The following is a 25,241-nucleotide window of genomic DNA, read 5'->3' as shown; positions in this document are numbered from 1 at the left end:
CATTGTAAATAGCATGTCAAACTTGGCTTATAATAGTGCTGTGTACCGTTTTACTGTACATCGGTCAGTAGCTTTGCCAATAATCATTGATTCAGTGCTCTATACCTACACATCTTTCTGTCTCGCATATGGCATAGATTCAAGTAGTAATGTTTTGATTTTCGTTTCATCAATGTATTCAGACGACTATAAGCATGCCTGTATGTGAATGGGTTCCAGTCGTTTCCCTTGACACAGCCCAATGCCTTTATAATTTAAAAGCGTTATAAGAGCTGTGATCTGTTATGAAAACCAAAAGCAATACAAAGCAGTTGTCTGGCACTGAATCAAAAAGATTTACATACAAACCTCACCACGCTGCTGTCTCTTCTTGCCCCTTTCTAATTTCGCTTGAGTCACACACATACGCTCTTTGTACTTTAACAAAGTGGGAAATGCCTGCTGAAGTCGACATGGTGCCTGCTGTCGCTACCACCACAACTACCACGACGGCAACAGGATCAGAAGCACAACAACAACAACAACAGCAGCAGCAGCCTGATTCAGCAACAATTACAACAACGGCGGCGACACCAGCAACTACAACGACGCCAGCCCCTACTAATGCTCCACCAGTAACAGCAACACCACTTAACGATTCAACAATTGCTACGAGTAATTTGGAAATGCCATCAAAAAAGAAGCAACTAGTCATCAAGGGTAAATTTCCCAGTACCATGACTCCAACAGGACGACAGGACGTGATCGCACTCAAACAACGTCTCGCCGATGCCTTGGGAGACAATGGCCCGTTATACTGGGATGCTTTAAAAGACTTCGTCGCTGGAAAGCTTAATCGACAAGAATTCGACTTTTACGCTAATCTATACCTAAGTCATGAAAACGGTAAGCGCAACACCATAGTCAGTTCGTCACTGTAACAATAGACAGACAAACAAGTGTTTGGTTGTACCCATATGTATTTGCTAAACAAGAACATTTCTTTCTCCTCCATATTTATCACAGCTTACCTCCATAATGCCTTTATTCTAAGCACTGTTCATAACGCTCAAACTGCAACCCCTCCACCATCCAAACATCGATCTGTCGGCTGGGCCAAACGGAAACGTGGCAAGGATGGTAGTCTGTTAGATGGAGACAATGAAAGAGATCCTTTAAAGAAAAAACTTAAAATGGATGTCATGTCCTTAAGCAAAGCTGATCGCGACAAATTGAAAGCTTTGGTCAAGGTATGAAAGTAAAAAGGAGAAGATAAAGATTTATAAACGCTCATTGAGATCGATACTGAACAAAAGGGCTTACATTCAAACAGGCAGGAGACAAGGATAAATTGAGACCTTTTGTCGATAAGCTCTTAAAACCACGCATAAGTCGAGTGCCCCAATTGCCATTACCTGCGGAACAACTTCCACAAAGTGAGCACCACATTCAATCCCAAGGATAACAAAAAAAACAGTGGAATCATAGGATTAAATAACAAAACCTTGAAATTTTGTAGCATTTAATGCAGACTACGCACGAGGTTTGTTAGCACCACTTTGCACAGATTTAAAAGAACTTCCTGGTCCCGAAACATTACATGCAAGGATGACAAGTATTGCGCTGGAACAAGGGCTGGTGAAAGGAGTGACTGAAGAGGTCGTGAATGCCATGTTGTTTGCCACCGAAGTGGGTTGAATTTTAGATTTTTGGGCGTTGCTTACGATATCCATCGTTATTAATCGAGTATGTAGAGCTACATCAAATCTGCGATTGCTAACGCAGTAACCAAGCGACGAATCAATCGGTCTATCGGATTAACAATGGAAAAAGATACACCTGAAACGCGATACGCAGCAATGGAACAGATATTATCATCCCAACCTCTCCTTATGCCGGAAACTCAAAACATACCTTCACCATCAGCAGCTCAAAGTCCCTCCCTTGATAGCAATGACAGTAGCAGCAGCAGTAGCAGTAGTAATAGTGACAATAGTAGCAGCAGCGCGAGCGTAGCCAACGACATTTCATCCTTTTCCTCGTCATCATCTTTAGCTACACCCGTCGACTCGATTTCCTTACATGACCTTGCTTTTTCGTTCTCTATCTCGCCTTATGTTCTGGTGGAGAATGCTCTCAATGCCGAACGACTTACGGCACTCTTGACGGATAGTGAAGATGAAATAACGGATGACGACTTAGGCGATACTGGTTCTGAAGGAGATTTCGAATTATAGCAGCATTGCATTTTCTGTTGTAGTTTTCATACTTATGAATAGTAGCAGATGCTCATTGCATCATATTCTTTAGCGCCTTTTTCTCTGTATCACATTGGAAAAAAGCTTTAGGACAAACTTTTCACCCAGTATGTATGCACATTGTTGGAATGATGCTGACACCTACCAGTGTGTGTGCAACCTTATCCAAAATTCGCTTGTCGTCGCCTGAATTCTTAAGCAGCTTGGTCCCTTAGTGCGTGTGTGTCTTTTTCACGCCTTTTGAAAGAGAACATTACTGATCTTGGTTCATGGTATACACCATCCATAATATAATCACGCTTAACTGACAATAAGCATCTTCTAATAAGACGTTAAAATCTCGGGTGACTGTGCTTTAGACCATTGAAATCGACGAAACATTAAAACGACTATCGTCCCGGCGAGGCGTCAAAGCTGTTGTCATTTTAAACAGTGAAGGTCAAGCAATTCGATCAACACTCGACGATGAGCTGACGAAGCAATATGGGCAACTGATTTCTACACTTGTTCAACAAGCACGAACAACTGTTGCTACTTTAGATGAACAGGTAAAAACGAGTGCTGCTGTGTGTTCGTTTAGCTTGAGCTTGAGCCAGCTAGACTAACCCAAACTATGACTTCTTCTAATTGATAGAATGATCTTACGTTTTTGCGCGTACGTACGAAAAAGCACGAAATAATGATCGCTCCAGGTATATGTGATGTTTATTTCTCATTGTGTGATACGTTGATTATCGCTTACACTTTCTCTCTCTTTTTCCGTTTAATACATCATGTAGATCACGAATACCTCCTGATTGTGGTTCAAAATCCACAAGAAGCAATGCAATAAAAGTTGTTTTGTTATATTTTTTTTTTCTAATAAAGAAAAGAGTATATGTACAGAATGGTGATATTGTGATGTATGTAAAATGTTTGGCGTGTATGTGTGTGTATGTAAAATATGGCTGTAGGTAATTAGAGTGTCGGTTGACTTGTGTCTGGTTTTGTTGGTGACGATGACTCCAAACGCTGTTTCTTTGAGAAGCGCTCGTTGTTGAGTAGATATTCAAGATCATCTTCGTGCATTTTGCTTTGCAGATGACGCTCCAAGTCGTATTCGCGAGTAAACTTGTGGTTACAGTTTTTGAAAGGACATGCCCATCGCCGCCTCGAGTTTTTCTCGGCATAATCATAACCAGTGATCATATCTGCGATACTCCGCCCAAGCCCTCGCTGTCGTTTTTGGGATGCTCGTGGTCTCTAAAAGGGTATGATCTATCAGAATATTTGGATCCAGCTGTGTCTTCAATTAATTGATCTCACTAACCGAATGTGATTGTTCATGTCGTTCCAACAACGACCTGTATGGGAATCCTTTGTCACAGCCCTCAAATGTACATTTGTATCGATTGGGACGCTCATGAACCAGCTCGATATGCATTTTCAAAGCCTTTTTCTATAAAACGACAAGCATTCAGCAAAGGGTTATTCAACGAAGAAAGAAGAATTTTAAAATTCGTTTATCTTACCGAAAAAAAGGGTTTTGAGCATTCTTCCCAATAACAAGAAATAGGATCATGATCAACGTGCTTGCATTTGAAATGTCGCCTTAATTGAACTTGCTTTGCAAACGATTTGCCGCAAACTTCACAATTGACGGGATGATCGTGTGCAACATGATGGCGTAGCTCTGTCCACCTGGAAAATCTTGCAGTGCATTCAGCAAATCCGCATACATAGCGCGAATCATCTAAACAAGATATTTAACAGCCATTCGTTTCTTTCATATACGCATATGCATAGCCGACAAAGAGATTACATGATATTCAATGTACCTGAGTGCGTTATTTCGTGCTTTTTTAATTTGCATGCGGTATCAAAGCTTTTACCACAGCCTTCCATTGTGCATGGAAACGGTTTTTTACCAGTATGAAAACACATGTGATTGCGTAACTGGTATCGTTTGGCGAACGAATTACCACATCCAGGCCAATCGCACTATGTCATATTTGTCATTTAAATGAGTCTGGCGTTGATCTACCTCTACTCCTTCTCACGCATAAAACATTTCCAAAGTCTAACCTTGTGTGGTGTTGGTGCTGTATGCAAAGCTTCATGTCGTTGTAAATGTTGTTGCGTAGCAAAACCTTTACTGCAACCTGCAAATGAGCACTTGAAGGCAGTCGATGCGTCGGGATCATGTCGTCGTGCGTGTGCTGCTAAGTGGGTTGAACGCATATACGATTTGCCACAACCGGGGAACACACAAGCAAATGGTCGCTACAATGCGTGCGAGAGTTAAATTTATACAGCAGGATAACCTAAGAGTACCAAAAGAGTACCAAAAGGTGGCAAACTTTATACATAGTACAACATATACCTCGCCAGTATGGGTACGCTCATGCTCCTTCAGTTTGCTAGGCTTTCGGTAGCTTTTTTCACAGCCGTCGAGCGTGCATTTGTAGATCTTTTCTGGCACAGTTGTCAAGCTGGTTCTATTGATTTCGTTTTTATATTGTTTCTTCGAGTTTTTCAAATTCGATTCTAGCTGATTGCTCGTAACTTTAAGCGCAATCATTGATGGCGCTGTGCAAGCAAAAAGCTAAAAAACAAAAAAAAGCTAATTTGAACTCAGGGTGGCCTATTCCTCTCTTCTTTTACTACTGCTGTAACACACTACCAACCCATGGATAAATATCAGGTAAAGAATCAGTAAAGCTATAGATGCCATTGCTCGAATAAGGTATTGACCTATTCTCTTATAATTATATAGAAAATAGAAAAGCTAGGTGAAGGTGAGTATCAATTTAGTATTGTTGTTGTTATTGTTTCCACTTCTAACAGAAAAGAAACAACGCACACGACTATTTAATTCCTTTAGGCACGTACGGTATCGTTTATAAAGCACAAAATCGAGACACAAACGAAGTTGTAGCCTTAAAACGTATTCGACTGGATAATGAAGAAGAAGGAGTATGTTGCTATCCGTTGTGAAAGTCATCCCCTTCCGTTTCATCTGGCTGTTGTTGGCTGACTACATCTATTCTATACGTATGTCTAGGTTCCATGTACTGCGATCCGAGAAATATCGTTACTAAAGGAATTAAAACATGTCAACATTGTCAGGTTATTATCAGTAAAAATATCAAACTTATCTTGTGATGAAGCTGAATTGCACAAAGAGGTTAGAATGAAGGGTTATAACATTTATTGTACTTTGCATAATATTAGGCTTTACGATGTTTTACATACTGAAAAGAAGTTGACGTTGGTGTTCGAGTATTTGGACTCTGATTTAAAGAAGTTTCTGGATTCCTACGGTGGCGACATTGATATTATAACTATTAAAGTAACTTCCTCTTTTCGAGTTGGGTGGGTATCTAAGAAAAGAAGGGGACATTATTACTAATACGATTGATCCTATTGCAGCAATTGATGTACCAGCTGCTGAAAGGAATCGCATTCTGCCATGAACACAAAGTGCTCCACAGAGTATGGTTGCTTCTTTCTTTGTGGATGGCCCATGAATAGACGATGTGCGACTCACGCTGCAAATGGTTTTGTATGAATAGGATTTAAAACCGCAGAATTTACTCATCAACAAAAAAGGGGAGCTCAAGCTTGGTGATTTTGGTCTCGCTCGAGCATTCGGTATACCTGTCCGTAGTTATTCGCATGAGGTTGGTTTTGCTAACATGGAGTATCGAGAAAGATTCTTAGAATACATTGATGTTGAATGCTAACGAGTACCCCCTTTTTAGGTTGTCACGTTATGGTACCGTGCACCAGATGTATTAATGGGCTCCCGACAATACTCCACGTCTATCGATTTATGGTCTGCTGGATGTATCTTCGCAGGTAACTTATAGTGGCTCACTAAAAAAAGACATTTCTGAAATATTTAACTCGTGTTTAACAGAAATGGCGTCCGGACGACCCCTATTCCCAGGCAGCTCTATTCCAGATCAACTGCAGCGCATTTTCAAATATCCTTTTTATAATATTTAACATATTTTGTGGTTCATATAACCTGTGGATTGTTTGTATTTTTCCTTGATTCCATTTGCACAGTGTTAGGGACCCCCACCGAAGAGACATGGCCTGGCGTATCTCAATTACCCGAATATAAGGTAAAGCTCTTTATCTTTCTTTACTACTTCCTTTGCCAAAACAACTGTATATATAACACTCTGCTATCTCTCTTTTCCTTTCCTCACGTTTTTATTTCTACTAGCGTGACTTCGAGATGTTTGCCCGGATACCTTTAGAAACACTTCTCCCGAAATTGGATTCCTTAGGCATCGACTTATTAAAAGTAAGTGGTCAACAAATGCGTTGGAGTTTTACCATTAACATGATGATCTTTTTGTTTGTTGCCTTACTCTTAGCAACTCCTTCAATACCCGCCCGACAGACGCATAACTGCCAACGATGCCCTAAATCGTATGTCTACTGTCACTTACATGCAACATATGGATCATAAGAGAAGTTTATTTAATGTGCTTTGTTGATGTTCTCTTTTTTAGATCCGTACTTTGACGATCTTCGGAAAAAAGAGCAAAACATCGAGAACAGCCTCAGAGTTGCAAACGATACAAAATGAAGTAACTGACAGCACAACACCGATTATATGACTCAACTTCCAGCATCACCCTTCTATACAACCATACATATTATAATTACATTCATAAATAAAAAAAATCCAGTACTGTAATTAACTTTTGTGGAATTGTGTGCATCCAATTGCTAGGTTGGATTTATGGAAATACCTTCAATACTGATGTCAGCCAAAAAAAAGCACTATGTACATCCACTTAGTTTTCCCTTCATTCCAAACGTCTATCAAGTCGGCAAATACTGGAATTTGTCGGGATCATTGTGCGGCATGAGGCTTCGGACTACTAAGTTATACTCCGGCAAATAACTGTCAAACCTTAATTTTCTGGTCATATCGACTACACTTGTATCAACAACATTTTACATCCAAGTTGAGAGGAATACATGTTCAGTGAAGTGGCAACGTCGACAAGGTATTATACTAGTCAATACATTGGCTCTGGTGCATGGGCAATGGGTACTCGCTTACTATTCGAGACACACGAAATGCCGCACACGGGGCTGGTCATCCATCATCCGTGAGACAAGCCGACTTTCTCTATTATGTTGCACCATCATATCTCATGAATGATGGCATACTATATATACCATCATCCAAATATAGACAGTTTCTTATTGGATCAAACAAGAAAGATGGGTCATGAAAAGTGAGTACAGCTACCATCTTTTCAATTACTAGATGTCCAGCAAGCCGAACATGATGGCTATTACGCAAGACGTAGATTATATCAGGGCCGAGACTAAAGAGCCGGCATTCAATACCTTACAATATACACCGATTTATCAAAGCTTAGACATGAGCTCATATTGATGCTCCGTCAAGCGATCAATGAAGAACCAGCTAAAGAGTTCTCTACAGCTGACATCTTACTAGAAGGTGTGTTGTCACTGACGTACTGGATCATATATACCATACATCATTGTTAGCCACCGCCTTTTCATAAGCACTAAACGCACAGCATTCATATGGATCTTACATATTATGGGGTCAACAAAATCACTGAGTTGGCACAGCTCAACCTTCTTCTAAATGCTAGTGACCGGAAACCTCAGTGCCGAAGGCGCGCAGACGACAAAGGCTCGTAGAAATATGAACAATTATAGTCAAATAACAGCACTATGCATAATAAAAGCAACCAACAGATTTGTTTATCAAAATGGTCAAGCCACAAAGCGCACGCTTGAATAAGAAGATGCAGAATAAAAGAAATGGCACGTCGCCAGTAACGAATGACACTATGATGTAGTTGGTGCAAGAGCTGTTACTGCAAAGAAGAAGCGTCTTTGATTAAGACGACTTATGGCTTTGTGACAATCTTCTTGCTTGCTTACTATTCTCATTCGTTGCGCAGCAGCTTTACATATGACATACACAGCAGGCGAACAAGGATATGATGGGACACGATGAATGTTTTATTTTAAAAAGGCTATTACGTTTTTCGATTCTGGAGATAAATGGATGGAATAGTATGCAACAATAATACAAGACGTAGAAACAAAAACAACGATATTCTTCGTGCGACCTTCATCATCCCTCTAATAATACTTAAGATTCTATAATACATATTTTGCAACATAGGTTACTTCTCTATGAGATTATGTACGTATTCTGCGATTGCCATACTGGACGTCAAGCCAGGACTTTCGATACCGATCAGCGAAAAGAAGTTGGCGTATCCATCTTGCTTTTCTTCTTGGATCAGAAAGTCTCTAAATGGCTCACCAGGTCCTGCAAGCTTCGGTCTAAGAAGATGTAGCATTGTGAGATAAATTTGCGACTCATAACCAACGAGGAGCAAGAAAACTGTTTTTCTTTCCAGTACCTTATGCCAGCATAATCAGGATGTAATTTGTTAGGATCAATATGCGGCATGAAACTTCGAACCGCTTCCGCGAAGCGCTGCCGATCGTTAGAGTCGTCTGGTACATTGTAATCGTACGGGTCGTCAATATAATGGATATCGGGACCAAACTTGATCTTCCCCGCCATATCCACAGTCAAATGTGTGCCAAGGCCTGCGAGATTCTTAGCCGGACAAGGGTAGATAAGATGGTTGACTTTGACAGGTCCGTTGTATGCATAGTAGAATCCTCGACCGTAGTGAAGCTTGTATTTATCGCCCAGCAACAAGTTCGATACTTTGTCCGCATGCAAGCCGGCGGCATTGAAAACACGCTTAGCTAATACGGTAGTCACCTCTGCTGAACCTGGTGGCGTGGCGAGGTCGACAATATAACCATCACCACCCTCGGTACAAGGTTGGATCGCCATCGCCGAGGTATACAGACCCAAATCGCCCCCATTCTGAACAATTTGTTGCTCCAAATAATCCATAAATAAGTGAGAGTCGATGATGCCGGTTGTTGGTGATAGCAATGAAGCACATGCTTTGACTTCAGGTTCCATGGCAGCTGTCTCATCGCCAGTCAACATGCGCGTTTCGACACCGAGTTCGTTTGATTTGTCATGCAATTCTTGAAGATAGCTTTGCTGTTCTCCGGTTTGAGCGACGACAAGCTTGCCAATCTTGTTGTATGGAATGTTTGTGTGCGAGAGAAGACTGTACATAAGATTTTTGCCTTGGATGCAAAGCTGAGTCTTCAAACTATCTTTGGGATAATATATGCCTGCATGGATCACTTCACTGTTGCGGGAGCTATATCCCCGTGAATGTGAACAAATGAAAACCAGATATAGCTCGTGTTAACAAACGCTCCTTTCAATATTTGCACGCATATACCAGGAACACTATTTCCCGCCATACCTGGTTTCCTCGCCACATCGCTTGTTTTTGTCAACGACAATGGTGGTCTCTGAAGGTCGTTCGCGGGTCAACTTTTCGCCAATGGCCAAACCGATTACGCCGGCACCAATCACAAGATTGTCCACCTCCATGTCGGGTATTTTGATAGTTGAAAAGGCGCGTTGGAATTGAGGCACACTGGCTTTAATGGAACGAAGTAAAGACATTGTTTGTACAGGGCAGTGTTGTCATCAGAAGCATAATATAAGCGTCGCTGGGACATATCTCCGGAACTTGTATTAGACGTTTCGGGTGCCTTCGTTGTATGCTGTTTTTGGAGACATAGGAACATAGTTTAACCGTGAGCTTTGGCAACTTCAATAAAGCCATACTTCAATAACCAGCATGTTCTGCTGAATTTATTTAACTATACAAGGCTCATTATCGGATGCGTCCTCCTTCTCCTCTTCTGCTGTTTGCCCTTGCTTGATCACGTCTACAAGCCAAACGTGCGCGGAGAATTGTTAATATGAACAAACGAAACATGTTACGCGTACACGCTCGAATCACTCGTTTGACCTCGACAGTCTATCTGAAGACAGAGAGCACTATTATGAGCAAATTTGCATTTATCCTGATGTACTAACAATAACATATATATCAATTCTGGGAGAATATGTGTTCCTACCTTAAATGTAAAAAAGCCACATATTTTACGCTTCATATTAATTCAAGCACTTGAGAACTGCGATGGAGGAGCTCCCCACCGGGAATTTCGTGGCTCATGGATTCAGGATGAATACAGAAAAAGCATCCTGTATTTTTCTGCGCTATTGGGTGATACCGTGCGGCGACATGGTGACGTGAAGAAGCTTCTCGTTATTAGTAGCATTAAAACGCATATGAGTCTCAGTTTGAATGCTATCATCGACATTCTTTTCGAGAAGTATGGTGATTTCATTCTGTTTAATGACGCTTAGTTGGTATAAATATTCAAACTCGATACAATAACCAAGTTTATATCGACTCTTACTGGTATTATGTATAGGTGCAGCAATGACCGAAGCATAAAAGAATGAGAATGCTGACATGTCAAAGGTCCGTGTTTCTGTCGAAGGGGAATTCGGACGCGTGACGAATCTGTGGAGCGGGTTGGATCAAAAGAGGTTGCAGCGCTCAATGCAACTGTCTGTTGGTAAGCATTACAAGCTTGCCACATCTTAAAAAACTAAAGCATTGCATGAAGGAGGGGAGTCAAAACATCAAAGTTCTTTGGTGTGAAATCTCTTTTGCTTGAAGAAAACTTACGTTTGCCCAACGAGCAATACAGAAACATAACAAGTGGCGACTAAAGTAGCAATCAACCTTGTTTCTAGTATCTCTTTTTCTCTTCTTCCGTTCCTTACCTTTTTTTGATTATTCATCTCCATGCATATCGTTTGTCCCGACTTTTAAATATACACTTAAGTATTCAGATCTGTTGAGATCAAAACAATCCAAAATGATCCACTATTTCCAGGTACGCGTGAAGTTTACTGCAACGAAAAGAACCTACTATATTGATGCTGCTGTTGTTGCCGAAAAGGAGAGAGCGCAGCGACAAGGCTGTTAATGGACGTGGTCGTCTCGTTGAGTACAGCCGACTCTTGCTGCGACTGACGGAGGGCGGAAAAACTAGTAATTCTATCATTTATTGGTGCTGTTGCTGGGCACGCTGTTGAGAGCGACTCGTGACCTCCATGACCGCCGTCAAGCGATCGCTACGGTCGTCGACGACCCGGCGACGTGAGCACTACGCAAACGGGCAGCGACATTCGCTTCGTCTTCGTCTTTGTTGTCTAGTAGTTGCTGCTGCTGTTTGCGACGCTGGTGTCAGCCAAGAGCGAGAGCAACCATCTCTCTCAGGACGTTCTCCCCCTCCTGTCGCCCCTCGGCGACATGGTCCCGTTCCTTTTGCTGGCGGCGCGGAAGTCTTGGTACTTTGTAACAACAAGCAAATGAAGTGTAATCGAGCAATGTGCCGGCGTAATATTCTGGTAAGACATTATCTTTGTTTATCATCCAAAAAGAACCAACGTGGAAAAAGACGTCCGCGCGTAACAGGTCCAGCTCGGACGGCTCTGACCCTCCAAGGCCGGTTGCTGCAAACATAGCTTCTTGCAGATGCTCTTCGTCTTGCATCATCTCGGCAAAGCGCTCGCGGCAGTAGCGAACTGAGATACTCGCTACCAGCTTGCCGGCGTCGATGAACGGCTGTTGAGCCACAGTGCCCTTAGTAGCAGTGATGCTGCCGCGTAGTTGCTGGTAGTAAGGCTGCTGCGCCTCGATGGCCTGCAGCATGTGCATATCCAGCGTTTTGCTGGGCACAATCCGCCTTCTTGTCGAGGCGTCATCCACAGATACAGACCGAGTCAGCAATGAGGAGGTATGGATAGGAGCAAAAGAAACAGCATCCTGTGTGCCTCTGGAAGGCAATGGCTGCGAAGCGGTGGTGGCGGCAGGAGTGGTATACTACCAAAAAAACATATGATGTTCATGTTTTAGGATGATTCAGGCGTAGCAACGTTGAAGACGAAGGAGCTGTCGAACAGAAAAAAGAAGTTGAGAGCGAGCGAGAGGATACAAACAAAACAAAAGCAGCTTTGCTTTTAATCTGACAGATTGACAACTTCTTCATGATCTGGAAGGTTAGTATAATTAAATGAAGCGATTCTATTGGTAAAGCGAAAGTCTTTCTATTCTCAGTGGGATCCTATTTGGCACGCCTTGGGCCGAGACTTTCTAACGTGACGGATTATTTTGTAAGGTCATGTGTGTAAATAGAGTACGCTACGCGAAACGTCTCTAGTGGCTGCATGTCCGATTTCCGCCGAATCAATATTGCTCGTCGCTGTGTAATCAACAAACTTTGTATAAGCATTTGGAGGCCACAGCCAAAAAAGTGCTACAGATTTTATTGGTTTTCTTACTTGATAGCATACAGACATGAGGTACATACACACACACATATAGTTTGGGGAAAGCATACAGGAACTTAAAAAAGGAAGGAATATCATGAGTAACATATAAATAAATTTAATAGCTGCTTCAGCAACTACTACTGGTCATTGAATCTGCCGTTCCATCTTCATTATTACAAGAAACGTTGCGTTTGTGTCGAAATAACGTGTCTTTACGTGGAAACCTCGTACCGCATTTCTTACAGGTATGAAACTGTTTTTTCTGGTGTTTTGTTGATATGTGGCGCGCCACATCCCGTTGCCTGGAGAACGTTTTTGGACATTGGCCACACTTTGCGCGTTCCCTTTTCTTGCTTTTTACTCGTCCGTGGTTAATTTTTTGCAGCGGGCGTAGATCAGTTATGGCTGTGGTAGTCGTCACAGTAGTAGTGTCGCCATACGGATGATGGTGTGCGCGACGACTTCGGTTGGTGGAACGCTTTCTTCTTTTCGTCTGTTTATTATCGCCACTTACGTATTCAAAAGGGTAGTACGAATCCGATGCTACTGCTGCTGAGGCGTCAAATGGTAAATCGGTATCAATTTCCGGCATTAGTGCACTCGCTTCGCCACTCAATCTTTGCGGTGAAAGCGTGTCATGCAGTACTGCTCTGTTCGTACTCATAATACTACTGGCAGAAGTTGGGCCATCATTCTCGCTGCTGACATTGCTGCTGTTGATGATATTACCGTCAGATTGCCAGGTGCCGGTCCCGTTGAGAGCAGGAAATTGACCTGTGTTCTAAAGAAGCAATGAGAATCGAGCGCCATTAAAATGGCACGGCTGAAGTGCCTGTCATGATAGTACCATAGTTGCTGATCTTAGGGTATGTGAATTCATTACCTCGTCAATAACACCTTGATGATTCCACCAAAAGTATTCTTCGGTGGGTGTACATGGCGATAGCGATGACAATTGGGGATGACGCTGCTCTTCCGAAAAACTCGTGTATATTTGTGATGATGTAGCAGTGGTGTGGACTATTTGCGAGTCTAGGGACGGCTGTATACAGTAGTCTTGATACTGATGTGATGGAGCGGTAGCATAGGGGGTCTGATAAAAGAAATTGTGACCAACAAATGTAAGTATAATCGAGGAACAACACGGCGACATACACTGCTTCTGTATGGTGGGAAACAGAATCTTACATTTGAATATTCTTTTTGATATAGGACCGTGTTGTCGCCTTGAAATTTACTTTGGCTTTGAGAAAATGGTGATAAAATTGGATGGAATGATGTGTAAGTTGCTGCGGTATCTGCTATTGTCGTCAATGATTCTGGTGCTTCGGCTGTTGTGGTTTCATTGTTGCTGCTGCGGTTGACGACACTGTCGCACAAAGGTGCATTTGGATAGCTCGAGCAGTTAACCGGATACGCAAATGTTTGCGCCGAGAAGCTCTCCATAGCTGAAGGAGAAAAAGTTGGGAATGAACTTGTTGTAGCGACTGTTGTTATAGAACTAGAGGGAGTCATACTGGGTGCCGCTTCATCAGAGCTGAACGTTGTAGTTGGCGTCTCGGGAGGCTGCTGGTGGCAGATGCTGTTGATTGTAACACCGCTGCTGTTCTCTGTCAGCCAACGCGAAATAAAGCAATCGTCTTCTTGCAGCTCAAAAGAGCCAGCGGGAGGTTGCGACGTAGATGTCAAACCTGGTGACAACGCATCATATTCTGGTAAAGTGGCCATTCTAAAGTGCATGGTGCGAGCTTTTAATTAACAAAGTGCCTGTAATGATATGCATGAGCAGAAATGGCGCACAGTAATAACAACAGCACCAAATAACTCCCCATGATAGTCGTTGAATGTCTGCTCATAGCGTTTACAGAGTAATAACGAAGAAACGATGACCCACTTTATCTCAGAATGTTCTCTTTCCGCAGTATGCAGTGGATATAATGTGCAAAAGGTAAATGGTGATAATGGGAGGTGGAAGAATTATAAGAAAACTCATGTTTTTCCTGCGCCTTTTATATTGGATCCAACTGTCGGTGCGTGCACTGATGTTTTGCTTTGATTGCAAACATAATCCCACCTGAGTGGGGTCTTCCATTGTTACACCACAGGTCTCAACTGAATAAACAAACAACACAGTTCTCAAGGAGTATGAGAGCAAGGACGCAAACTTCCTTTTTAAAAAACCAAACTTCCGTTGCCTTTCTAAGCACGAGCAGGTTAGCAGCAATTACTGACTTCGGTAGGTGCAGATTACAACTTTCTTTTAAAAGGTAGAAAAAGCAAAAGGGCCCTTCCCACGATTTCTGGCATGTAGCACAAGAAGACAAAAAGCAACAGAGATTTTTTTACTTATCCCATACGTCAGCCCCTTTCAGCGATACTAGGTTTTGTTGGGTGAAAGCATTTCCGTTTGAAATGCCAAGGCAACCTTTTCCTTGGTCGGCGAAGAGGGACAGAACGGGCTGCGACGAATGAAGTCTTGGGACTTCGGGGATGGGGGTAGTGCGCCGCCTCAAGCTGTTCCACGCAGAACATCAACCTTGTTCGTGTTAGTTTGTAAGTTTTCGCTCAACGTTTTGGTCATTAGATAACAACGAGCTCGGTAACCTATGGATGCTTTTATTTTAAAACTGACCATGTGTCATATCTTGTCATGGAGATTCATACGGATACAAAATAGATTTATAGTAGCATATTCATGCACTACCTATTGTAAATGGTCCTCTGGATTTACTTGTAGCTTCTGCTACGCACAGCTTTTATTCGGCGTTGTTTCGGAGATGTACCTTTTCTAGCTAGCACCCAGGAGTTGGGAATACACACCAAATGTTCCTTACCCATGATGTGTCATTGTGATATTATGTCGCGCCCAGAAGTTATATTATGCGATGTAATGATCTGCATTGTTAACAAGGTTTATTGCTTCCCTTCCTCAAGTCGCAAACATAAGAGCTTTTGTCTGTAGCGATATTACGGGCTAAGCCCGTGAGCCCGAATATATTCTTCAATAGGGCAATCCGAGAATTTACAGCTATTTACATCGCTTTCAGACGTTTTATCCCTCATCAAATAACATATGATTCTACGAGCGCTTTATGCATATCTAATAACAACACCTTCAATGGATCACTGCAGCGTATGCACGTATAAGTTATAGTACCTTCCTTAAAACGCGTAAAGGAAATGGAAATGGACAACCGCGCGTGACAACGGATGGTTCTATTCAGGTTCGCGATTGAAACCTTCTTTTTTTCTCAAAACACTCACAAGTCATTGTCGCGCAGCATAAAAGAAAGGTATGGTTGGCTAGATTCGTTGATTATCCTGCAAGAGGAGGACCCAGACCTTTTTTTTTGCTGACACACTTTATTTCAGTATACATATTTCGGTGCGGCAGATTTTATACTGTGCCACTGATAATGGCAATAGTAAAAGCTGCATGAAAGACAACTGTGCATGTTTGAGCGAGAGGATGTGTTTGTTCTGTATTAGCTCTGTATAGTAATGTGATTAGCGCCACCCCCATCTTCAATCGTTTCACCATTGGAACACGGGTCATCTCCAGGAGTCGCCTAATACAGCATAGAGCGTCCGTATCGCGGAGAACAGGTTTTTATTTACGCAAAATTCGATGACATCAGACATATACATACGCAGTAACTTAGTTATGAAGTAGCACTGGTGGCTGTAATGATATGGGACGAGCCCGGGTCTCTAAAGGAGAATAATGATAATGCTAGTGGTCAGTGCACTTGGATACTTTCAATATGCTATAAAACAACAAAACAATTCATATAGTATGACGCTTCTGTGTATGGAACTGACAAAGAAGATGTGCAAGATATACGCTTTCACGATGTGTAACAGGAGTAGTATAGCATGACACAGAAGGAGCTCGTTACTCTATTTTTTACAAACGAACAGCCGGGTTGATTAATAGAGCCAAGAAAACGAACATAGGCTTTTAAAAAAGAATCTCTGTATCAGCATGTGGGCCCTGAGAACTGCGCAACCGGAGACGCGCTTTGGGACCTTCTTTTTGTTCGATGATGACCTGTGGATCCGTACTTGCCATCTTTTCGGAGGTAGATCCGGTTTTCGTGTCACCTCAACTTTGTTGCTATTATGCTCCCCTTCTTTCGCAAAAAGCTTACCCGCATGCGTTGTCGTGAGGTATAGGCTCTAATTTTATTAGAGATGTGCATACGAAATATATGAATTTGAATTTGAATGCGTTATATATTAATGCATTCTTTGTAAACTCTTTTGTATAAGATAAGTAGTGGTAAATAATGGCCAGATTTATGTCAAGGAAATCACAAGGGATCGAGTGGCATTTGCCGCAGTGCGATAGATACTTCTCGTTTTATATATGCTTTACCTACTACTGTCTAGTATGAGTGTAGAGGTATGTTTTATGTCTCGTAGATGGCACCACGTCTGCTAGAAAGCGATCGCCTGGATCTCCGAAGAGTACGCGTTTATGCAAACTTAAGAACTACCGTGCGCATTGACCCACAACAAAATAAACAGCTTGGCTGTAAGCGATAGGTGATGATAGAAGTTCAAATCACATCGTAACAGAACTAAGAGCTAGTGGATATAAAATGATTGTTGCTAGGATAAAAAAAACCTGAAGTCAAGTGTCACCCAGCGACGATCATGCGTTCTTCTTCAATACACAAGTCACTTACTTCTCCGTGATTAAGGTGCCACTTCGAGACCGACCTGACCTTCTCGTTTCTTTTTCTTCCAGGAGAGTTAAAAAAGAGAGATACAACAACACCATCCATCCATACGACACACAATGTAACTTTTATTACTCTATACTCTCGATAGGCTTTTCTTGAATCAATCTCTCGCAACACTATGCATGTTATATACGTATTCACATAACCGCTTCATCGTTTTCTTTTTATCTTTCATTTTCTTTGTCAGATCGAGGCCAACAATCCTAATGACTTCATACGAAACACGCTTAACACAACCGAATTCGGCAGGGACTAAAGGCTCCCTTCCAACCGGCAATGGACAGAATAATGTGAAAAAACTCAAATCTAAATATGCCTCGAAGCTATCTACTCTTAAAGAGTTATTCGAGGATTGGTCGGATGAAGATTTATTATTTGCCCTACAAGATGCCGATGGGGATCTGGAACTGACAATCGAACGGATTAGCGCGGGTAAGAGACTCGAAATCAGGAATACTTGTTTGCTCTTAGAAGAGGAAGCATAGAGGTTTACAGTCAATAACCTTTTCTCTTGTTGCTATTCCTTTTATTTCTAGGACACGCCGTTCAGTGGGGCGAAGTGAAAAGCAAAAAATCAAAGAAAGAAGCAGCTCAAAAGGCAAAGGCAGCAGCAGTACAACCCGCGACGTTATCGACCACTGCGTATTCACCACGTACGGAACGCACGCAAATACCACGAAATAATAATGAACGAGGTCGAGGATCTCGAGGTAAAAAGAAACGATGAATACTGTTATTACGTACCAGCTGAGACACGAAATGAATACTAACGGTTGCGGTTCTGATGAATCGATAATGACGAAAAAAACATAGGCGGCTCGACGTCAACTCGCAGTGCTCGTGGAAAGCCTACCGCAACATCACAGCAACCTTCACAAATACAAGCTGCTTCATGGGGAAAGCAAATGAAACCAGCACAATCTTCTGAGCGCGCAGCAGGTGGTTCCTGGGCCTCCATTGCTTCTGCCCCCAAGCCTCCAGACGCATTAGACGAGCCTACAACTTTGAATGATTCATTGAACACAACTTCGACGAACGCAACAGATGGCTGGCCCGCCACAACAACTCGCTCTCCTGATGATACCTGGGCAGCAGCAGCCAAACCATCTTGGGATGATAACGAAGAACCAGCGAACCCTACTCCTTCTCTCCATACCGAACAAAAGCCTCCTATTCCTACCGCAAACTCCTCCACCACTACCTCCTCAGCACCTAAAACTTGGGCAAGCCTATTAAAGTACGCGATATAAAAATGACTATTCGACTTTGACGTATCGGTAGTGACTAAAAGCTTGCTATTGTAGATCGAAACCTGCGCCTGAACCTGAAACGAAACCCGCCATCGCCGCATCTGAAGAACAAGCAGTCAAGGATAGTTGGAATGCCCCAGCTGAAGATACTTGGAGCGCGCCCACAGACAACGATGGATGGGACACAGAAGCAAAAATTACGGATAAGACGACGACGACCGATCCATGGACTGAACCAGATCAGCCAACCTCATTTGGTTCCGCACTGTTAAAGGAGGATATAGCGGAAAACACCAAAGATGAGCAGAAACAACCACCACCCCAAATTCCAGAAACACTGGATTCAACAACAGAAGAGCCTATGGATTCCACGGCTGAAGCAGAAACTGCAAACGACAAAGAGCAAACCGCATCGTCATCATCATCATCATCACCATCACCTCTTCCACAGCCTGTTACTGTAGATAGCAAAGTGAGACAGTCTGTAGGCCGTCGATTGCGACAGGATGAACCAGTGGTTCTTCCGAATAGCGCCACGCTTTCAGGTGTCGATGTAAAATTCGGCACTTTGAGCCTGGAAGATTCAACTGTAGGCTCTTCTGTGGATGTTAATTCTAGGTAAAGGCCGATGAGATATCGACTTTGGGTGAGTTGTAGGATTGCCAACCTATTTTGTCAAAAAAAATTGTGATAGATTGAACGAGCATGATAAGCAGGATCAAGTACAAGTTCCCGACGAAAAGCCAACTTCAGTGGAGCCACAGCAAAGTTATTTGAACCGTTATACTGCGAATGCACCAGCTGCAGTTGGCCAAACTACTGGCTTGGCAACCTCTGAAGCATTCGCGGATCAGGCATCCTATTTGAAGCAACAACAGCAAGAGACTATCCATGCACAACAACAGCAGCAGCAGCAGCAATCACAGCAGCAGGTCACTGGTATGGACCATCTTACGTCCGCATACAACTCATATATGCCGAATCAACAAGTTGCTGGTGTTCCTGGCTACGGTGTGAATCCAATGGGATCTGTACCTGATTATGGCGTCTATGGTACCGATGCACAACGCGCTGCCATGGTGAGTAATTGTGTCGGTGTTAAAGTTTAGCTTTCATAGAACATTTGCTCACCGCGAGATGTATGCGCACGCTATACGAACCGCTAGGGCTACTATGATCCCAATTCATTCGACCATTATTCGCCTTCCGTATCATCTGGCAACGCTTATCAAATGCGTGATAAGTACAATCAGGAAACTAGTGCCAACCAATCTAGTATGCAACCAAATGCCCAGCAAACGCAGGCTATTCCACAACAGGCACAGCAAATGTATCCAAACATGCCATACTATCAATACTATTATATGCCAAACCAGTTCGGCGCTTATCAGCACTCTACATATGGTCAGCCATTTTTGAACAAAAGCATGTATCAAATGTACCAGGGATCAAGCAAACCAAGCAGTGCATCAACGAGCAATACCCCGTACAATGCCCAGCAAGCACAGCACTTGTACAATCAATCGCTTTCTGGAGCCGCTGGTCCGACTGGTTACGATGACATGTCTGGTTTGCATCAACAATTTGGTAGCGGTAATATGGGACTTCATGACTATCAAAAGCCATCGTCGTATGGCTCAGGCCCACAAATTCCTGGTTTCCTCGGTGGAAACTTGTCTGGCGCTACTGCACAACAACAGCCTCAACAACAAGCAGTGCAACAGGCGGCCGGTGCCCAGCAGACACAGGGAAAGCCTGATCCAAGCAATGGCCAATATAAGCCGGGCGGTTCCCAGCAGCCTGGAATGCCAAATCCTTCCAATTATTTCAGCCACCAGCAACAGCAACAAATGGCTTACACACAACATTCCCAGCAGTTCCCCGTGCCCCAGCATATGGATAGTGCCCAGCAATTGCAACAGGGTCGTCAGCAACAGTATTGGACTCAATAAAGCGATTTGAAATATTTGAACTCTCTTATTATAAATATTACATTTAATTTTACTAAAGTACGTCTATTGGCACTACTATGGCAACTAATAGATGCCAGGGATGATTCTGTACTTTACAGTCGAACAGTACTTTTCCCAGTCCTCTCCATACTTCTTTCTGCACTTATCATCATCACGACGCTCGCGATGGATCAGCAAGATTGCAAAATAGATGCAGTAGAAATAAGGAATGACAGAGTTGAAACCGCAGGGCAGACACCAGGCTATTGACATGAGCCAATCGCCCAAGTAATTGATATGACGTGCCTTACCCCACCATCCAGAAGTAATAAGACGAGAGCCGGCTTTTGTTTCAATATACTTCAAGTCTAACATCAGGTACTGCGGGTTACTATTACATGATTCTATCTTTGAACAGAGTTCGTATGACTCTTACCTTTCACACTTGGATCGTTTGGATTCGTTCGGAATTTGTCCTTTTCGCTATTAGCAGAACGGAAAATGTAAAGGCCCAAAACTTCGATTCCCACGATGGCAATAACGCTGATGATAGGAAGATCTACGGGGAAATCGGCAAGGTAACGGGCCTGAAGACTGTACATCATGGGTACCCAGCACAAGTTACCAAAGGCGAGCATAAATCCAAAACCATCTAAAAATAAGATTCGATGAGCCTTCTGTTATCTGTCAAAAATTCTGTATGAACAATCAAAGCATAAAATTTTACCTGTGGTGATATCCATCGTAGTAAGGATCGAAACCTAAGAAGCAAGTTCCATCATGAGGACGTCAATAACACTCCAATTCAATCCTACAGAAAAGCAACTACTTCGCCTACCTCGTTATAAAGCGCATCCAGGACGTAGATAGCTTGGAATGCTACTACTAGGATCATACTGTTGGTGACCCTGTTCAATGTAGCATACTGCTTGAATGCCATGCAGATATCTATCACCAACCATCCAAGAAGACCAGGACGCAGTTCGGTGAAAAACTTGAGATCGAAATTACCAATACGTGGGTTTAGCTCGCGTCCAATCATGAACTACCCACAGAAATAAGATATAAATTTTGTAATAAGCAACAAGAGGAAGACATACAATTTAGGATCATGATAATCATACATCATAAATGGGATTTCCTGTGTTACCGCCCAATGCCAAGAGACGAGGTTTGCCGATAAAGCTGGCGACATAAACACCAATGGATACAGCAAACGCCACAATTAGTGAAGCAACTGCCAGATGCGGGAAGTTATGGTAGACCCACAAGGGAGCGTAGAGTCCTTGCGACTTATGAGAGAGCATTGAGATCATAAAACCGGTTTGTGCGGCCGAAAGAGCATTCAGCTTGTACGTGAGACGGGTTCCGTCGCGCAATTTGGTTCCTTGGACAGTTTCGCCAGGCATTGCGATAGAGTATGTGATGATTTGGGCCAAAAAACCTAGGAACCATAGTAAAGACGAAGGCTTCCAGCTGGCAGCTAAGGAGCTCAGCATTTCCCACGAGAAATTGCCTTGCACTATATCGGAAGCGAATGCATAAAGTCGGTGGAGCGGGTCATAGCCGGTACTGTCGCAGCCAAAAGCAAAAGCGAGAACCAGTACTGGCAGTAGCGTAATCATGGCAAAGGCGCCGAAGGGTCCTCCAAATCTAAACTGTCACTTAGTATTCGCAATGCCTCTTAATGATACCATTACTAATGCACTTGTAAAACTTTTGTGTCTAGTGCTTCTTCTCTTACTCGTAATGCTCAGTTTTGGGATTGAGCTTTTTCCAGTCGAGGGGCTCCTGCTTCACAGATACCGAATCGCTGTCCGAGCCCTTGGGCTTTCCTGTGTTGGCATTTGGCTGGCTCCGGGAAGCAGTTTTCGAAGCCTGTACATTCTGTGATGCAGATCCTTTCTTTTGCTTTCCCATGATGAGATGAAGAAAAACACAGAATTCTTTTGTAAAGCTCGCGCGCGCTCGCATTATTATTTGGTGGAGTTTTAATTTACATTTGTGGGGTTTGTTATGGATGAGTTGATTATACAAACAGTGGATGCTTCATATGGATTCTTTTTTTGTTCTTTCGCTATGGTATACAGAGTTAAAGTATTTACAGTTCGTGAGCCTTGCGGAAGTTTTCACCAGCGTAGATTGCGTTGTCACCGAGCTCTTCTTCGATACGGAGCAACTGGTTAAGCTTGGCCAAACGCTCAGAGCGGCAGGGAGCACCAGTCTTGATCTGGCCAGTGCGAAGACCGACCACCAAGTCAGCAATGGTAGTATCTTCGGTCTCGCCAGAGCGATGGGAGACCATAACGCCCCAGCCAGCAGCCTGGGAGTCCAAAGCAGCCTGGATCGACTCGGTGACGGAACCGATCTGGTTAACCTTGAGGAGGAGGGCGTTGCAGGCCTTCTTCTCGATAGCAGTGGCAATGCGCTTGGGGTTAGTGACAGTCAAGTCATCACCGACAAGCTGGAAGTTAGAGGTAGCCAGCAAGTGGCTCCAATTGTCCCAGTCATCCTGATCGAAAGCATCCTCAATGGAGACAACTATATATCACGCGTACATATAGCAAAAAGCAACTATTAGCCGACTACTCCCGCGTTATAACCCCCGACGCCCGCCGATATATCAAAAGCACACACTACTTACTGGGGTACTTCTCAGCAAAGGATTTGTACAAATCAGCAAGCTGCTTGCCAGTGAGGTAGTCAGCAGCGTTCGAGTTGGGGTTCTTGAAGTCCAAGTCATACGAGCCGTCAACGAAGAATTCAGACGAGGCACAGTCCATGGCAATCTTGACCTTGCCAGTGTAGCCAGCCTTTTCAATAGCAGTGACCAACAACTCCAAACCTTCCTGGTTGTCCTGGATGTTAGGAGCAAAACCACCCTCATCACCAACGTTGGTGGCGTCCTGACCGTACTTGTCTTTGATGACGCTCTTGAGAGTGTGGTAGACTTCGGAGCCGATCTTCATGGCCTCAGTGAACGAGCTAGCGCCAGTGGGCATGATCATGAACTCCTGCATAGCGAGCTTGTTACCAGCGTGCGAGCCACCATTGATGACGTTGAAAGCAGGAACGGGGAGCACGAAAGGCTTCTTGGAGCCAGCGATATCGGCAAAGTGGACGTACAATGGGACACCCTTCTCACCAGCACCAGCCTTGGCAACAGCAAGGGAAACACCCAAAATGGCGTTGGCGCCCAACTTGGACTTGTTCTCAGTGCCATCGAGCTTGAGCAAGAACTCGTCAACAGCCTTCTGGTCGACGACGTTGAGCTTAGACTCGATAAGTGCTGGGGAAATGATCGTGTTCACGTTCTCGACGGCCTTCAAAACACCTGATTTTTTTTCGTCAAGATTATTTGTCATACACGATACGCGGTTTTTTTATGCTTTAGTGAGCTGGTAATCGTGAATATAGCACGCCATACACACACAGAGAATTTGCAAGTAATAGCTTACCCTTGCCGACATAGTCTTCCTTGATCTTGTCACGGAGCTCAAGAGCTTCATGTACACCAGTGGAGGCACCGGAGGGGACACCGGCACGGAAAACACCCTTGGCGGTGGTAACTTCAACTTCGACGGTGGGGTTGCCACGAGAATCGAAAATCTGGCGAGCGTGAACCTTAGAGACAGACATGATTATTTGGGATGTCAAGGAGAGTAAGAAGACTAAAGACGCGTTCGTGACAACTGCCTATTTATACTAAGCGACTTTTTCCGAGAAATATTTCGATCAAGCCCCACATGAAAGCGCATGATCCGAATAACGGAACAGATTTGGGGTTCCGCGGATGATTCTGACGTCAATTGCTCGCTTGCCCCCGCAATTTGGCGGAGAACACCGCGTATTTGTCGGCTGTTTTAGGCGGTTGGAAACCAACCCGGTAGGCCACACCCGGATCCATTGAATTCAGGCAAGTAGATGAGGGAAGGGGGCACTGGTCGAGTATATGCAGCGTTGAAGATACCGATATACTGCTTCCATATCGCGTTATAAAAGTCACTGATGATATACTCATGGTAAAGGCGACATGTCTTTCTACCGCACCGTGTACAACTTGATCCCCATGGTCCGTGCGTACACTGCTTTCTCGACGACTATGTACATATAGTAATATAACATTAGGCTCAATTTCAGTGTAAGATGCATACAAAACGACTGTGCATTAACAGTTATATTCAACAATGTAAATATTGGACCCGTCTCGCGTAACAGACCGGGCGCTCAGATGCAAGCGTTCCAAATAAGGATTTCTTCCCAGAATGTAGTTTTTTGCCCTCATGCGCAGATGTGGTCGCGCTTAACACTGTTAAAGAGTATGCCATTAACAATAAGCGAGCCTGGGCGCTAAGTATCAGCATTAAATTCTAACTCTCTAATTAGAACGAAAAATCAGTTTCCAGTTTCGATAAGATATAGTGAAAAATCGATTAGGGTAGCGACGATGATCGAACCTGCACATCAGTAAATTGATCAACTGTAGTACAGCTCATCAAAAATTTAAGCCAGTGTCAAAGAAAGAGAGAGAAAGAAACAGTACGGTGTGACACTAGAAACTGCGAGTTTGTAAATTTCAGTAAAAAATAGTAAGTGCGTATGGTAGCACACACGAAGCGAGCATAAACATACTACGTATCGGTGTCGACTTATGCTTGGTCCATTTGCTAATCACCAGACCGTCGTGTGCTACAAGTTCCTACACAGTGTACTTCTAAACTCAAATTTTAAAAAACTCTTCGGGGAAAAAG

General features: G+C 43.4%; 11 protein-coding genes across 11 annotated transcripts; 5 read left to right on the top strand and 6 right to left on the bottom strand.

Moving 5' to 3' along the window:
* The first annotated feature begins 394 nt into the window (after nucleotides 1-394).
* On the top strand, nucleotides 395-2,422 carry BDB00DRAFT_802183 (transcriptional regulator of RNA polII, SAGA, subunit-domain-containing protein). Its single transcript, XM_053121932.1, has 5 exons — nucleotides 395-885; nucleotides 1,006-1,229; nucleotides 1,313-1,415; nucleotides 1,499-1,668; nucleotides 1,734-2,422. Exons 1-5 carry the CDS (start codon nucleotides 435-437, stop codon nucleotides 2,214-2,216), a joined length of 1,431 nt encoding a protein of 476 aa, XP_052984115.1. The 5' UTR covers nucleotides 395-434; the 3' UTR covers nucleotides 2,217-2,422.
* BDB00DRAFT_802181 (uncharacterized protein) lies at nucleotides 2,423-3,115 on the top strand. The gene is made up of 4 exons (XM_053121931.1): nucleotides 2,423-2,509; nucleotides 2,597-2,785; nucleotides 2,872-2,929; nucleotides 3,017-3,115. Exons 1-4 carry the CDS (start codon nucleotides 2,507-2,509, stop codon nucleotides 3,067-3,069), a joined length of 303 nt encoding a protein of 100 aa, XP_052984114.1. The 5' UTR covers nucleotides 2,423-2,506; the 3' UTR covers nucleotides 3,070-3,115.
* A 1-nt stretch (nucleotide 3,116) lies between these two features.
* BDB00DRAFT_950852 (uncharacterized protein) lies at nucleotides 3,117-4,862 on the bottom strand. The gene is made up of 6 exons (XM_053129579.1): nucleotides 4,600-4,862; nucleotides 4,302-4,499; nucleotides 4,055-4,217; nucleotides 3,749-3,969; nucleotides 3,547-3,675; nucleotides 3,117-3,479 (listed from the first exon to the last, which is right to left on the bottom strand). Exons 1-6 carry the CDS (start codon nucleotides 4,795-4,797, stop codon nucleotides 3,195-3,197), a joined length of 1,194 nt encoding a protein of 397 aa, XP_052984113.1. The 5' UTR covers nucleotides 4,798-4,862; the 3' UTR covers nucleotides 3,117-3,194.
* Nucleotides 4,863-6,933, top strand: BDB00DRAFT_802174 (protein serine/threonine kinase). Its single transcript, XM_053121930.1, has 13 exons — nucleotides 4,863-4,920; nucleotides 4,993-5,014; nucleotides 5,101-5,192; nucleotides 5,281-5,345; nucleotides 5,451-5,568; nucleotides 5,649-5,711; nucleotides 5,792-5,899; nucleotides 5,981-6,077; nucleotides 6,139-6,205; nucleotides 6,289-6,349; nucleotides 6,454-6,534; nucleotides 6,608-6,662; nucleotides 6,746-6,933. The coding sequence occupies exons 1-13, from the start codon at nucleotides 4,906-4,908 to the stop codon at nucleotides 6,820-6,822; spliced, it is 921 nt and encodes a 306-aa protein (XP_052984112.1). The 5' UTR covers nucleotides 4,863-4,905; the 3' UTR covers nucleotides 6,823-6,933.
* Nucleotides 6,934-8,535: 1,602 nt separating this feature from the next.
* Nucleotides 8,536-9,807, bottom strand: BDB00DRAFT_755888 (FAD dependent oxidoreductase; the record flags this gene model as incomplete). The annotated part of the gene is made up of 2 exons (XM_053118865.1): nucleotides 8,536-9,493; nucleotides 9,602-9,807. 2 exons carry the CDS (start codon nucleotides 9,805-9,807, stop codon nucleotides 8,536-8,538), a joined length of 1,164 nt encoding a protein of 387 aa, XP_052984111.1.
* Nucleotides 9,808-10,542: 735 nt separating this feature from the next.
* Nucleotides 10,543-11,241, top strand: BDB00DRAFT_802129 (uncharacterized protein). Its single transcript, XM_053121929.1, has 2 exons — nucleotides 10,543-10,769; nucleotides 10,987-11,241. Exons 1-2 carry the CDS (start codon nucleotides 10,670-10,672, stop codon nucleotides 11,190-11,192), a joined length of 306 nt encoding a protein of 101 aa, XP_052984110.1. The 5' UTR covers nucleotides 10,543-10,669; the 3' UTR covers nucleotides 11,193-11,241.
* Nucleotides 11,242-12,721: 1,480 nt separating this feature from the next.
* Nucleotides 12,722-12,874, bottom strand: BDB00DRAFT_723993 (uncharacterized protein; the record flags this gene model as incomplete). The annotated part of the gene is made up of 1 exon (XM_053118223.1): nucleotides 12,722-12,874. A coding segment is annotated over one exon (153 nt), but the record flags the coding sequence as incomplete, so codon positions are not given.
* A 415-nt stretch (nucleotides 12,875-13,289) lies between these two features.
* BDB00DRAFT_542774 (uncharacterized protein) lies at nucleotides 13,290-14,503 on the bottom strand. The gene is made up of 3 exons (XM_053117793.1): nucleotides 14,435-14,503; nucleotides 13,729-14,269; nucleotides 13,290-13,633 (listed from the first exon to the last, which is right to left on the bottom strand). Exons 2-3 carry the CDS (start codon nucleotides 14,266-14,268, stop codon nucleotides 13,376-13,378), a joined length of 798 nt encoding a protein of 265 aa, XP_052984108.1. The 5' UTR covers nucleotide 14,269; nucleotides 14,435-14,503; the 3' UTR covers nucleotides 13,290-13,375.
* A 2,592-nt stretch (nucleotides 14,504-17,095) lies between these two features.
* BDB00DRAFT_802119 (uncharacterized protein) lies at nucleotides 17,096-20,512 on the top strand. Its single transcript, XM_053121928.1, has 6 exons — nucleotides 17,096-17,720; nucleotides 17,825-17,998; nucleotides 18,102-18,525; nucleotides 18,593-19,156; nucleotides 19,233-19,617; nucleotides 19,705-20,512. Exons 1-6 carry the CDS (start codon nucleotides 17,411-17,413, stop codon nucleotides 20,488-20,490), a joined length of 2,643 nt encoding a protein of 880 aa, XP_052984107.1. The 5' UTR covers nucleotides 17,096-17,410; the 3' UTR covers nucleotides 20,491-20,512.
* On the bottom strand, nucleotides 20,513-22,497 carry BDB00DRAFT_802113 (ergosterol biosynthesis ERG4/ERG24). Its single transcript, XM_053121927.1, has 6 exons — nucleotides 22,235-22,497; nucleotides 21,615-22,143; nucleotides 21,329-21,535; nucleotides 21,218-21,251; nucleotides 20,927-21,142; nucleotides 20,513-20,858 (listed from the first exon to the last, which is right to left on the bottom strand). Exons 1-6 carry the CDS (start codon nucleotides 22,462-22,464, stop codon nucleotides 20,575-20,577), a joined length of 1,500 nt encoding a protein of 499 aa, XP_052984106.1. The 5' UTR covers nucleotides 22,465-22,497; the 3' UTR covers nucleotides 20,513-20,574.
* A 94-nt stretch (nucleotides 22,498-22,591) lies between these two features.
* Nucleotides 22,592-24,129, bottom strand: BDB00DRAFT_784365 (enolase; the record flags this gene model as incomplete). The annotated part of the gene is made up of 3 exons (XM_053120457.1): nucleotides 22,592-23,031; nucleotides 23,135-23,824; nucleotides 23,949-24,129. 3 exons carry the CDS (start codon nucleotides 24,127-24,129, stop codon nucleotides 22,592-22,594), a joined length of 1,311 nt encoding a protein of 436 aa, XP_052984105.1.
* Nucleotides 24,130-25,241: the final 1,112 nt, after the last annotated feature.

Source organism: Zychaea mexicana (genome assembly GCF_025766255.1).
Source record: "Zychaea mexicana strain RSA 1403 chromosome Unknown BDB00scaffold_7, whole genome shotgun sequence".
Taxonomy (NCBI): Eukaryota; Fungi; Mucoromycota; class Mucoromycetes; order Mucorales; family Lichtheimiaceae; genus Zychaea; species Zychaea mexicana.
Note: the sequence above shows the minus strand (reverse complement) of the source record. Positions and strands in the feature narration are given on the sequence as shown.